The sequence below is a fragment of the Marmota flaviventris genome, chromosome 11 (genome assembly GCF_047511675.1).
Source record: "Marmota flaviventris isolate mMarFla1 chromosome 11, mMarFla1.hap1, whole genome shotgun sequence".
NCBI classification, from domain to species: domain Eukaryota; kingdom Metazoa; phylum Chordata; class Mammalia; order Rodentia; family Sciuridae; genus Marmota; species Marmota flaviventris.
The window spans coordinates 28,124,951-28,140,020 of NC_092508.1; the positions used below are offsets into that span (position 1 = coordinate 28,124,951).

The window sequence follows — 15,070 nt, forward strand, 5'->3', positions numbered from 1 at the left end:
TGACATTGGGTTAAAAAACAAAAAGTAACCTAGGTGTCAAGCATTAGGCACACTAAAAGGCAAAGGTATTGAGTAAATAAAAGAGTACCATTCATACATTTTCATTTGAAAATGCAAAATTCGAAAGTACTTTACAATAGATTGAGGTGAAAGATAAGAAAAAGTAAGAGATAAGAAGAGACCTCTAAGTGCCAGATAGAGACAACATGAAATGAAAATTTGAATAATTTTGTAATAGAAACCTTTGCTTTTTGTGAGCCAAAAAACCAAGTATCCAGTTAATTTTCCTTGTGTTTACATAATCTTACTTTGCTATACTACCTTTTACATGAAAAGAAATAATAATTGAATGTGCTAGCAGACTACAACAAAGTCAACCCCACCCCCCTTTGAAACATTATTAAATATGAATATTTTTAAATGCAACTTTTGGAAGGTAAGATAAAATATTAAAATAGATTAATAGTAAGAGCATCTTTGGCCTTAAACATAGTCAAGGTATAATTTTTTTTCCTTTATCTGAAAAAACTCATGCTATTCTTGATATTATGTGAAAACTAAAATCTTTTTTTGCTGCTGGTACTGGGAATTGAATCCAGGAACCATACATTCTAGGTAAGCACATTTATCACTGAGCTACATTCCTAGCCTGAGGACTAAAATCTATAGAGGTTCATTTAGTTCTTCAAAAAACTTTAGATTATGCATCTGCATAAAACAAAGGAACATGTAAACACCTCACATAATTGAGTAATCCTAAATAGAACTCTGAAGAAAATACTCCTATTACATATAGACCTCTGCATATTAAGCAATAGAGGAAATATAAAGTGGCAGTAAGAATGAGAAAAAAATTGGAAATTACATAATTCCCTTAAAGAGAATAAAACGTTAATTTTTCTTTTCTCTTTACAAAACAGAAATATCTATTACTCACTATACTGTCCACTGCTAGTTTGATAAATCGGAGTTGGCACTGTTACAGTGGTGATGGCAGGGGCTGAAGTCTCCTCTTCAGACTTCTCTTCTTCAATCCTTGGCACTCCTGGTGCATCAGAAGATAAATCATTCAGAATTTTCCTAGAAAAATAGAGAACTACCTTAATTAAAAGTAAAATTTACTGTCTAAATACAACTAGTAGTTAAAGATTAGAAAATTGGCAGAAAGGTGGTTAAAACAGAAATTTAAAAATTGTTTTTATTTTATACTCAACTTCAGACATTTTACAGTTATCACTACCATTTTATCCTGTTTGTTTCAGCTTATTTATTTTCCTATCCATGAGGGTACTTATCTGTTAAGGTTCTGTCACTTGAAAATTTGATAAGCACAACTTCTATGTTTTTCTGCTAGATTGCTGCTAAAAATATCAAGCCAAATGAGACCAAGAAGAGTGCTTTTCAAGTACTTCCTCTGGATATAAATTTATCACTATAAAGATAGAAAGTTGTTCCAATAAAAAATGCATCTTCTATTATCAATTAATTCCTATTTCTCCAGCCTTACACATATATATTAAGAACTTTAGTAGATACCGTACTATAATCAAGACACAGAGGCTAGATTTCAGGAATTCATAAACTTAAACTAAAGGTGCCCTAGTGGGGAGTTTGATTGTAAGTGAAGATGTCATTATCTTTAATAACTCTTTCTCTGGATTTCCCAAGTAGATTTCCCAGAGAGAAGTCAAATAACTGTTATGTCTCTAGGTTTACATAATGATCTACTAGAAAAATCTAGACTTAAGGAAATACAATAAATAAACTTAGTTGAGATTCCATACAACATGTAATTTTAATCAATTAAAAGCATCTTTTGATTGATCATTAAGGTGTTACTATTTAAATGACCTTTACTACAATGTAGGCTGCAAGCCAATTAAGAAAAATTATGATATTTTTAAATAAAAAACCTCATGTTAAAAGGCCTATAGCTAATATTTGCCTAAAATTTATAGAGAAGCTCTATGCATACCTGGCTGGATCTGCTTCAGGATTGAAGGTGTTATATATACTATCATGAGTTATACTTTGAAGTTAAAATCTAACACTAGTTATATTAAAACAATAGAAACTATTAGCATAAAAGCATACAACATATATCTAGTATCATAAAAGTTAAGCCCTCAAAACAATTTATTTATATTTACTTAGGATCCTTAATCTAAATGTGGGGATAGAGAAAGGGGTTGGCTTAGTAGCTAAACAAGTGGGAGCAGGGAGTGACAACCACCTCATCAAAAAAATTGGCATATACATAAATAGAAATGTTAGACTAATAAAAAGGAAGATAATTATAAGTCATTAAACTCTAAATTATAATTCATTAAACTCTAAGGTAAATTAATCAATATTTTTGGAATTGTCCTTCCTGCAGATGTTTCTACATATGACGAATGGTTTTTGTCTACCTTGGAGACAAAGCATGGACTAAGCAACATCTATAGCTGAAAACAAAAAGTATAGTATGGTGCCTCTAAAATTAGAGAATGTCAGCAAAGCATCACCCTAAAACAACTAATAAATAGTTATCTGCTAAGTACCATGGCATAAAAATGGCTTGTAAACATGTAGCCACGTAGATGAATAACAGCCTCAGAACTGACACATAACTAGAAAATCCAGTAACTATCAAATGTATTTTTTTAAATAAAAAAGCAGCACCCAGCAGTCTACAAAATCAGAACCAGAAAAAAGTAGTGTTTATCCAGAAATGCTCAGAGTTAAGAATAATTTATTTTATAAGACAAGCTTATTCTATATGATAAACTTATTTGGGAAGTAACTTGAGATAAAGATAAATCACCTATAATACTGGCTTGATCAGTAAACCAATCTTCTGACATATCTTTTTTACCTGCAACTATCTAAGGCTTCCTGTACATCTTTGATTCCAAGTTCTAATTATTAAATTTCATACCTGTAGGAAGGTCTCCTTGAAAGAATCTCCCTTCGTTTTTGAGAATCAGTTACACTATCCACTGACTCTTGTGAATCTTCGCTTTCTGCAATAGTTGAAATCTGAAAATAAAGAAGAACTTGATCTTGATAATCAAATTTAGTTTCCAAAAAATTTCATTAACTTTATGGTTGAATACAAAAGAATACATATATTTAAGTCTTATACATGGTTAGGTTTTTAATGGGAGACAACCGCACCAACCACTCTCCCCTCCCTTCCCCTTTACTTAACTTATAGAATATTTAAATTGAATTTAGAGAAACCAAAATATTTGTCCTGAAAACATCTGTCCTTAATTTCTTTCAAGACTCCATGTAATCAATCCTGAACTCATCAGTATTATTTATGTCAGATTTTTCTTGTCAGCTGTTAGGACAAAACTGCCAACTTAAACAAGGTTTCTGACATTAGGAAAGGAATGACTAAATATTTGGTCAGAAGTCTATATAGAGACTATACAAATATTTCCCCTTTAATTCTGATGCAAACACTTATGCACTACTTAAAATTGTACAAATAAAATTAATGATCCCTCACCACATTCCCCAGTTGTTTCTAGCAAGTAAGGGAAAAATCCTGTTTCATATAGACAAGTTTAAAAGTTGGCATTCTACAATTATTTTTTAAGCTAAAATCCAAGGTAAAGAATCATGCATTTCTGGTAAGCATCCCTAGACTGAAAATAAATGAAGATATGTGAATAAAGATTTTACATGGGATAATAGAAAAAATAATTTACTGAAAATTTACTATGTGTCAGATGCTATACTAAAGCACTGGCATATATTTATATCTAGTACATTACTTAGTACAGTAACATCAGGCACCAGATAGTTACTAGTACTATATCCATATTATAGATAAAAGAACTAAAGCACAAAGAGGTTAGGTAACTCACCCAAGTAACAAAGCTATGAAGAAGTAAAACTCCTGTTAATACTTAGCATCTCTGCTTTAGACATCCTTACCAGCATCAAAATCTTGCTGGTTCCTTCCAGTCTCATTCCAGACTATTTCAGTCTGAAACCAGTACTGTCAGAAGCAACAACCCAGTAGCATTTTTAGACTGTTTCTAAACTAGAAGTTCTCTCACCTAAATGTGCTTGTCTGTCAAATCCATATTTACAGATTTCTATAGTCTAAACTGTAGGGGTCACATACTCTTTTCCGAAAGAGGTGCACATGATGCTATCAGAATTAGAATTAGATTTAGCCAAGACAAAGGGATCTGTGTGGGTTAGGTCCACATAAAAATATATGACCATGGCAATATGAAAAATCGTAAGTACTTCAAAGATACTTGACAAATTCCAAAGATATTCTGTATGCAGTCAGAGCCTAAGGGTTCTAGAGAACAGACATTCACCTTACAAAGAAATCAGTTAAATCTAGTAATGCTTCGTAAAATACACCTATAGTAAAGTAATATGTCCATCAAACTTTAAAGTATATGATGCCTAGTTTGAAAGACCTAAGAATCAGTAGGCAACAATTAATGGATCCAGAAATGATGGGCAAGGCTGAATTCAGTCTATAATTCTCAACAGAGTAATAATGCTACAAAGTACTGCCAAAGGAACATGAAGGAAAATTTCCCAATTATTAGTTGTAGCTGCTGTAACTAGCCCACTCAACACAGCATCTGCATAAACTTTCTCATAGATAACGGATCTGTGAACAGGTCTTAGCAGAGCGTCAGAAATTCAAGGAACGAGACTAAACTCAAAGTGGACGGTACTGATAAACAGTTGTTACCTTTATTAATACTGCACTCAGAATCTACTTAGTTCCTCTATGGCTTTCTTTCTTTGCCCTCTGCTTCACTTACATATGCCCATTGTTATATAATAACCTTTTTAAAAAAATTATTTTTATTTGTTCAAATTAGTTACACATGACAGGAGAATGCATTTTGACACATCATACATAAATGGAGTATAACTTCTCATTCTTCTTGTTGTATATGATGTAGAATTACACTGGTCATGTAATCATATATACACATAGGGTAATAATATCCAATTCATTCTACTATCATTTCTACCCCCAATATCCCTTTCCCATCCCTTCATTCACCTCTGTCTAATCTACCACCACCCCAATCCCTTATTATGAATTACCATCTGCATATCAGAGAAAACATTCAGCCTTTTGGGGGATTGACTTATTTCGCTTAGAATGAAAGTCTCCAGCTCATCCATGTACCAGTAAATGTCATAATTTCATTCTTCTTTATGGCTGAGAAATAGTCCATTGGATATATATACCACATTTTCTTTATCATTTATTTGTTGAAAGACACCGTGTTGGTTCCATAGTTTGGCTATTGTGAAATGAGCTGCTATGATGTGGCTATGTCCTTTGGGTATAAACTGAGGAGTGGAATGACTGGGTCAAATGGTGGTTCCATTCCAAGTTTTCTGAGGAATCTCCATACTGCTTTCTGTAGTGGCTACACCAATTTGCAGTTCTACCAGCATGTATGAGTGTACCTTTTCCCCCACATCCTTGCCAAAATTTATTGTTACTTGTGTTTTTGATAATTGCCATTTTGACTAGACTGAGATAAAGTCTCAGTGTAGTTTTGATTTGCATTTTTCTAACTGCTAGAGATAAAACCATCTCTTAAGGACATACAGTAACATAGGAGGACTTTCTTCCAAGCTGAAACTTATTAAAGCAAGCTATATAAACCACCCACATAATAATTTTGAAATGATGTTGCTTTTTTATATGTGGCCTTTGATTCCCTCCCCCTCGAAGTGAATTTGTGGCCCTTAGTAGAAATTTTGCTCTTCTCTGATCTAAATTACGTGGTAAAGACAGAAATAAAAACATATTAAAGCAATTTTAGCAAAATTTTCAGGATATTTATTAACTATTATCTAAAATAATTTATCTTTAGTCCTTCAGTAGTAGTCCGTTTTAATAATTCATTTTGTAAATCTTTGCTAAATTTACGTTATCTTTAGACAAACAGATTCTAGATCCAAGAATTTTAATATATGTAGAAACAGAATTCAAAATGTTCTTTCATAGCCACAAATTCTCCATGATAACTTCAAGCTGTGAAGTATCTGTTTATCCCCTACTTCATTCACAGTTTAGTTAATGCCCCAACAATGTATAGAAACAATATTCTAACTTCTGTTTTTGCAGTTTCATTTGTTTCTGTCACTAAAAAACGATGTTGCACTGAATGGCAGACACCTGGAATCCCAGCAACTAAGGAACCTAAGGCAGTAGGATCAGATGTTTCAGGCCAGCCTCATTAATTTTGCAAGACGTCTTAAAATAAAAAACAAAAAAGGGCTGGGAATGTAGCTCAGTGATAAACCCAGTATTGGATACTGGGTTCAAGATCCAATACTGCAAAAACCAAAATTCCCAAATAAATGAAAATGGTGCTTTCCTTTCCTTATAGGGAGTATTTAGATTACTGAACTGCAAAGATAAAAGATTAAAAAAAAAAAAAAAGTCAATTCAGATAGACAGAATTAACTTACCACTATTTAGTGACTAACTCTTTAATATAAACAGAATAGTGACTATTCAATATCACATAATGAATGTAACATTTCCTACCCTAAATGAAATCAAACTACCATGTTATGTACCAATGTTAAGAGTGCAGCCTAATGTCAACTATGGGCTTTGGACAATGTTGTAAATGTAGGTTCAGTTTTAACAAATGTACCAATCTGGTGGGGAAAGTTAACATGAGGGAGGCTATACAGTGGGGAGGGTATTCTATTTTCCATAATGTTACTGTGAACCTAAAACTGCTCTAAAAAAATTAAATCCTTAGAAACAAAAATTATATTGAACCCATACTTGAGAATAAAAATCATATTAAAAATCCATTTTATAGTTATTAATTATAGTTCAATATAAACTTAACAGATTTAAAACAACCATATATTCCAACTAGAAGTATCACAGGTAATCTCATTCTAAAGATAGTATAACTTCCTCTGTCCCTCACCTCTTGCCATCTCTCTTATTAATCTCTTCCTGAGTTCCTTTGATACGTCTTTCATTTTGGCTACTTTTGAAAGTCAAGAAATTTTCAAAACACCAAGTCACTACTTATAGATATAAAGCTTTAGCTCTATATTTCTCAACTTTGATTTGTTTATGTTTATATAAATATATAAATTTTAAAAGTATCTACATATTTATATAAGCATATAAAAGTATTTATATAAATATATTTATAATATATAATCTTTTTAAAAGATTATAAAAGTGATTCAGAATATGATTCTGGGCTTAGGTTATTTAAATGTTGATTTAAAGTTTGCTAGCTTTGAAAAGGGGAACTCAACTGAATATGTAGATAACAAAAGTTAAGTCTCAAAAGTACACTTTGAGACTGTACTTACAAAATAAAACAATGCTTTTCCATTTTTCTCTACAAATTTTGCTAGTCATTAATGAAATCTATATAGTGTATTTTCACTCCCTGGCTTTAAGTCAATTATTGCATGCTTCAAGTCAACAGGAAGGTGGTGTTATAATTTCATATTTTTAATAAATTAAGTTCAACACCTGCTAAAACTAGAAGTCTTCTGAACAGTTGAGGAAATTCTATTTTTTTTTCCTTTTTCTATTCTTTGGGGATATTAAAAAAAAAAAAAAATGGGATTGAACCCAGAAGCGCTTAACCACTAATCAGCATTACTAGCACTTTCAACTTCTAAGCCTCCTGACTCAGCCCTCTTCCCCCAGCTGCTGGGATTATAGGCATGTACCACTGCGCCCAGCTACTTAAGTCTTAAAGTACATAGACTTAAGGCAAACTTTCATGGTTTGCAAGAGAAAAAAAATTTTCAAATTTCTATTTTCAAAATGCTATCTCCACAGCAAAAGTTTCTTTCAAAAATTATCACATTCATGATTAAAATAGCACTTCCCCCATGAAAGGTAATTAAAATGGATTTCTTTTTTCAAAAACATCTTAGGTAAGATATCCCTTGTAAGTTCTTGCCTGCCAACATTGAAAAGATCAGAAAATTGGGAAAAATTATCTTAGGTTAAAAACAAAAGAACAGGGGCTGGGGATGTGGCTCAAGCGGTAGCACGTCCGCCTGGCATGCGTGCGGCCCAGGTTCGATCCTCAGCACCACATACAAACAAAGATGTTGTGTCTGCCGAAAAAAACTAAAATAAATAAATAAAGAGAGAGAGAGAGTTTTTTAAAAAAAAAACCAAAAAACAAAAAACAAAAGAACACAACAAAAACAACAAAAAACCCCAAAGCAATCCATTCTGAAGTTAAACAACTCTTAAATACTTTGCTATATAATAACAGACTATGTTGCACAAACTTTTACTTTTGTCCCCACATTACAAAGTATTAAAAAGACTATCAAAATTCTCATCACTACTCTCTTCCTTGCTTACTCTATTCCAGCAACACCTTGCTATTCCTTGATATCCTAATCATACTCTTATTTCCAAATCTTTGGATATGCTTTGGTTATCTTCTTGGCTTAGCCACCTTTACTGCCGTCTTCCATAAAATTAAACATCCTTCCCCTTTATGTCTTTCTCTATTCCTTTATCATTTTATTAATCTTTCCAGCACTTATCCTCAACTGACATATTTTATTTTTTCATAGTCTGTCTCTCTTCACTCAAATGTGATCTTCATGAGAATAGAGATGTACTGTTTGTTCACTGTTGTCTGATAGCACCTAGAACAATGACTGGCACACAGGATGTGATCAATAAACATTTGTTGACGAAATGGATGTAAGTAATATAATCTGTGAATCCTCTGTCACATTTAAACTGCACTATAGTAAAATGTGGCCAAAAGTAATGAATGTAACTGTCAACCCCCATACACAATGCAACTCCCAGTATTTCTGTGAGCATTCTCACACAATCTGTGAGGGAATTTATGCGTATACATAGGAATAAAGTTAGAGTACCAAAAGTCAAGCTGTGCATGAAATATCATTATAGCTTAGTTTCTAATATTTTTAAACAAAAATATATAAACAGAAGTCTTAATATCTTATTCTTCCCATCAAAAGAAGTATATATCATGCATAATATTGAAACTTTGCTATGTTCCAATATTCTCTCATATAGAAGTTTGAGGGGCAATTTCTATTCTTGTTTGATCACTTTTCTGATGTAAATTATTTCCTAGTTATTTTAATTTTTTTGCAGAATAAATGTAGCTTTATTATGACCTAGGAAAGACAGACATTAGAGCCTACTTATTAATATTTATTTCTGTTAGCCAGCTGAAGTGACCATTGAGGCCCTTTAAAGAAAAAAAGTGTATAATTGTATCTCTATCTATAGAATCTAGGTTTCAAGAAGTCCAACATTTCTTTTGTAAATTCACCTTAATGTAAAATATGTTCTTGAAAATATGAATACATATTTCTATTCATGTTTACATAATCCTCAGAATTATGTTGCCAACATTAGAATTAAGAATATAATCAATTAAATCATATATTATAACCAAAAATTGCAATCTTTTTCACAGCAAGACTTTCTTCTTTAATTGAAAAAGTAAAAAGTAAAAGCTAACATGAACAAAGTCATTTGACTTATAAATATGCACACTGGATCTAGAATTTAGGTGTTCTGACTGATTAGCAGGCCAAGTTCTTTTCATTGTCATCAAGAAGAAGACAGGGTGGGGAATTAGTAACAGAAGAGTATAGAGAATGGTAAGGTAGCATTCAATGAATTAAAAACTAAGGCGAAGGAATCAGTCATTGTGATTCCACAGAAACATCAAATTCTTTTATAATTATTTGGAAATACTATCTCCTACTTACTAACAAAGTCTATTCCCAGTATCTTATGGAAATTCATCCAACTTGATTTCACACGGAAACATTATCCCCACTGCTTAAGTAAAGAGTTGAAGGAAACTGAAAGCACAAGGACAGAATGAAGTAGAGGAACTAATAGTAGCTCAATGATCAGTATAATATGGCTGACAAAATCCTTTGATGACATTAATAGAATGCTTCCAGGAGAGAGGGGGCACCTCCCCACTCTATAGATATTAAGCAGTTCTGGCTATCATACTCAAGGAAACCACATTCTCACTCAGTAGAAAACAACCAGGATGGTAAAGAGGAATACCAAAGGTATACCATATAATAAAAAGCCTGAAGAAAAACAAAACTTTGTCCAGTCTGAATTTTTTCTTATAAATAGGAAGGGTGAGGGAAATGGGGAAGAGAAAGCAGATCAACAGAAAAGGAATTACTTGTTAATCTAGTTTCCGAGGATGGAAATGAGACCACCAGGTGAAAATTTTAGAAAGATATTCTGGCTAACCACAGGAAAGAACATTTTAGCAATCACCCCTAATTCTAAATAGATTATGCCAAGAGATACAGCTTCCTTTCTATGAAAGTATTCAAGTAATTCTGGACTACAATTTGGAAGGGAAATGTTATATAGGGGATACAAGTAATAAAGTAAGGGGTAGCTGTAGTCAACAAGTTTGGCTTAGATCTGAAGACCTCTAAGACTATTACTGAAACCATGAAATTCCATGTTTATAGAGAAGGACAAAGACATAAACAGTAATTTCTCACCTTCCTTTCTAATAATAGTTCTCTTCAAATCTAGGACCTAGGACTCACCTGCGTTCCGGAGAAAAGTCTTTTTAAGTCCTTACAGGAAGACTGTGAAGCAAAAAATATGAAATGGGAGGCTGGGGTTATGGCCTACTTGAATGAATGTTCAAGTCTTTTTTTTTTTTTTTAATTTCAATAAGCTCAGTTGCAAATATCCTATACTGCTCTTGGTTCCCTACAGTTAAACAGAGTAGTCACTTCAGAGGTCTAAAGTGCCTTTATTCCCTTTGGAGATCAAACCAAAGGAACAAACTCTCCAAAGAATAGGATAGATAACACCTAGTATAATCAACAGCCCTGAAAATGTACTTTCTAAATATATTATTATTTCAAAGTTATATACTATAAATGAAAGTCCTATATATAGCCAATATTAAAATGTTTTATGTGATCCCTTGGTTCAAATAATATTAAGTAAGATTATTATTTTATATTTTATCAAGATTCTTTTTTCACCCAAATGAGGGTTTATAAAATAATTACAAAATTACAATTTTTATATCTTAATTTTCCTTAACTTAGATGTGTCAGTCTCTCCCAAACATTTCCACTTTATCTCATGTATTTAACTATTTCCCAATCAATTCTTTTTTTTTTTTCTAAAGCTTAAGAAAGAGCCATTTTTAATGTCTCTTCTTGTGTATATATGTTCCTATACATAAGGTAACTATTCAGATGCAGCACATTCCTTTACTGTGAACTAAAATAAACTCTAAACTAGACGTGTCCTTATTTTCATAATTTATGAAAGGAGACAGAAATGGCTATTAACAACATATATAAAAGTATATGCAGAACTTTTTATACACATACCTGAACTGTCTGGACTTGTGGAGACTGAATAACTGATGGCTGGGCCGCCTGAATAACTCCATGTACTTGAACTGTTTGCCCATTGGGCAGCTGTACTAAAGTTACGGTGGGAGCAGATGATGTTGCATGAGCTGCTGGCATAGAAACCTACAGTGTTGAACATGGAAAAAAATTACCATTACAGATACTTTCTTGGGATTACTCAGGTTCAATATGAAGTAACTTTTTAGAACCAAAAACATGACCTTTTTGAAACACAAGTACTCATTGATGTAAAAGAAACCAGTGATTAGATTTAATATTTTTAAAACACAACACCCCTACATATCCCTCTCCCCTCCACTTACAACTCCTCTTAAGTGACGAAAAAACACAAGTTATTTTAATGTAATATAAAAATTCTAACAGATTTCTTCTAAACACTAAGTACCACTTTATTTGTATGTTATGTTACATTTTCCCACCTACTTGCATATCCAACTATCATTTCATTTTTCCAAGAAACTGAAGACTGGGGATCATTACTGCTGTTTAATAACAAATCTTCAAAGAGATGGATTTCCCCAAGGTCAACAGATATAGTGGCCTTGAAGGAACATAAAATTCTTCAGAGTATCATGTTAAATATGACACATTCTAAAACCTTAACTGTTCTCCAACTTCAACAAAACTGACCTAAGAATATACACCTTACAATATGCAATTCAGTTTTCTTTTTTAACTATTCCCGAGCATACCTTTTCATTAATGAGAAACTATTAATAGACACTATAACTGAAAATTTCTAATCCTCTTCTTAAAAATGATTATAAAGTGACAATATATGATGTTTTAGAAGTTTGTTCTCATTTTGAATGAATAAAGGGATAGAGCTAAAAGAATATATAAAAAAAACCCACATTTCCCTTATAGCAAAAGTATGCAATTTTAATGAGTCAATAGTCAAGTTAAAAGGGACTGTAAGTCATGTGTATCAGATGGTACTTATTGTTCTTATACTCTTAACACATTCAGGGTAGGAATTTTATTTGCTCATTTGGTAAATAGTTACTGGGACCTACTGTCAGGAATAATGTATAAATTGAAACTACAAAAATGAAACAAAGATATGGGTCCCTGACAATAAAAAAATTACTGACATGTGTTTATGAAGGAATGGGGTAGAGAAGACACACTAGTAAATGCAACTCAATGGAGTAATGAGGCTTGTTAAAAGAAAAATGAACATACTGAGGAGAGCTATTCAGTCCAACCTAAGAGGGGAGGCTACCAAAGAATGTGAATTTAAAACAATGAATACAAGTTAAACATGTATTTGATGATTTACAGGGGAGAAGGCACAAAATTTCAAGCAGAGAGGATAGTACTGACAAAAGCAAAGAGAAACAATGTAGTTTATACATGGTAGAGAGGGATAAACAATTCAGTACTACTACAGCAAATAAGTGTGTTACTGTATCATGTACGAAATCAGGAGACATCCAGGAACAGTGGTAGGCAGGGAATAAATAAACTAGTCATAAAAGCCTTAGTATATGTCACATAAAGAACTTGTATTTTGGGCTGGGGTTGTGGCTCAGAGGAAGAGCGCTCACCTAGCATGCTTGAGTCACTGGGTTCGATCCTCAGCACCATATGAAAATAAAATAAAGCTATTGTGCCCACCTTCAACTAAAAAATAAATGTTAAAAAAAAAAACCCAAAAAACCCCTGTATTTTATCCTGAGTATTGGGGAAGGCAATGAAAAGATTTTTAACTTCTTTAGTATGATGGTGAGGTTTGAAGTTCGTATTAGATACTTTCAGTGGCAGCATGACTGATTTATACATGGGGGGTGGTGGAGGTGTAGAGACAAAATGAGAAAGTCAGTGCAGTAGTTAAGGTGAGAGATGAGAGCAGAACACAGTGCAGTAGTAGTGGTAAGGATGGGAGTGAGAAAAGAGATTTCGTGAAGATCTGGAGGAAAAACAAAGACTTTATGAATAGATGAGGGAAAAATCAAAGATGACCCACATGATTCATGTATGAGAATATGGATAAACAGAAAGAGAATGCAAGAAGTAAGGACAAGGTTTCTGATAGTAGAAGTCATGGTAGAAGATAATGGAATTACTGACATCTGAATATGCAAAGATGTTTAGCATGCAGGTAAACATTTCACTCCAAAGTTTTGGGGAAAGATCCCTACCAAAGAAAAGTCTTTGGCATACAGGTTAAAACCAGGAGGTTCCATCTTAAAATATTAGGAAATCCTTCCATATTAATCACTTTCTCTCTGGCCACTTTAAGGCTTAGTTTTATTTGGTTCTCAAAATGTGTTCCCTGGACTACCTGCATTAATCATATGGGGTGTCATTTGTAAAGTCAGAATCTGAAGGGATTCAAAGATACTTCAACCCTAAAGTCTGAGAGGCACAACCTTAAGATTATTCAGAATAGCTCACCTTAATTCCATAAAAAGCTCTTCTAATATTTGAAGCAATTATATTCTCTTTACTGAGTCTTCTAGGGTAAATAACAATCTGACTTTAATAGATAATCCCTTTCCTACCCTGATCACTCTTCACAATAGCTCCTCTCATTTTAAGTTTATAAAATACACATACATGTCTAAAATTGAAAGCCTTTATAATGCTATCACACAGAGCTAATCATTATTAGTATTTTGCTGTGAATTTTCTAGATGTGTTTTAAAGCATATAGGAACATTTGATTATTATGACACACTATTATGAAACTATTCCATCTTTAAATATTATTAATAAATACTATTAATAATCTTCTTTAATGGCTTCAACGGCTTAATTTTTATAGGCAGAAACAGACAAAGTTTAGGACAAAAGGAAAGGAAATAAGTAATAGTAATAACCTGTTATTTTGGAGACTGGAGAGAACAGTAATGAATTAGGATCTGAGACTGTCTCATGAGCTAATATGGGGCAAGCCTGACTGGCAGCACAAAATCACAAATCTCAGGATATATAGCATCCTGGGAGATAAGAGTGAAAAGAGGCTGAAAACAAGAAATGCTGGTTGAAGGTTCTTTGAGAAGCAACTGGGGACCAATCCCAACTCCCTATGGAAGAATAATCCACCATATTCTAAAAGAAAAATGGAGATTTATTCTTTGGATAAAGGGTTTGATTGATTAACATCAAGCATTGCTGTAGGTGGCTACTAAACCTTAGTCTTCTTTTCTCACTTGGCTCCAGGCCTTTTCCCTGTAAGAGGACTAGTGAATCCTCTGGGGAACTTAATACCAAGAAGATCTAAAGATACTGACATTAGGGCAACCACAATTACCCTATAGCAAAGTTCAATGCTCATAGCTATTAGGACCCTAACACATCTACAAAGCTTCTAAAAAGCATCTTAGTCCCCTACTTTCATTTACTTATTTGGTGCTGGGGACTGCATCCAGAGCCTTATACATGCTAGGTGTGTGCTCTGTCTCTAAGCTACATCCCTAAACCACAATTTTAAACCTGAGCAGATAACCACGTTATCAAACATTTGGAGAAAGCCTCTAATATGAAAGATGGAGACCAAAACAATGGGAGGTGAACTGTATAATGGAAAGTCTATGTAGGAAAAAAAAACTTGAAACAACAACAAAAAGTAATTCTCAAGATAAAGAAGAAATATTATCTTTGTGAAACACAGGATGCT

The 15,070-nt window shown here is 33.0% G+C and overlaps 1 protein-coding gene across 4 annotated transcripts in view; it reads right to left on the reverse strand.

The window, feature by feature from the left end:
- Creb1 (cAMP responsive element binding protein 1) overlaps positions 1–15,070 on the reverse strand; it is a 64,084-nt gene that overhangs the window by 28,850 nt on the left and 20,164 nt on the right. For 2 of the 4 annotated variants that reach the window (XM_071618856.1, XM_027941690.2), the window contains exons 3-6: positions 11,401–11,547; positions 10,594–10,635; positions 2,921–3,021; positions 938–1,080 (exon numbers count right to left, since the gene is read on the reverse strand). In XM_071618856.1, coding sequence (XP_071474957.1) covers positions 938–1,080; positions 2,921–3,021; positions 10,594–10,635; positions 11,401–11,547 — 433 coding nt within the window. The remainder of the gene's footprint in view (positions 1–937; positions 1,081–2,920; positions 3,022–10,593; positions 10,636–11,400; positions 11,548–15,070) is intronic. The other 2 variants (XM_027941691.2, XM_071618857.1) reach the window with 2 other exon arrangements.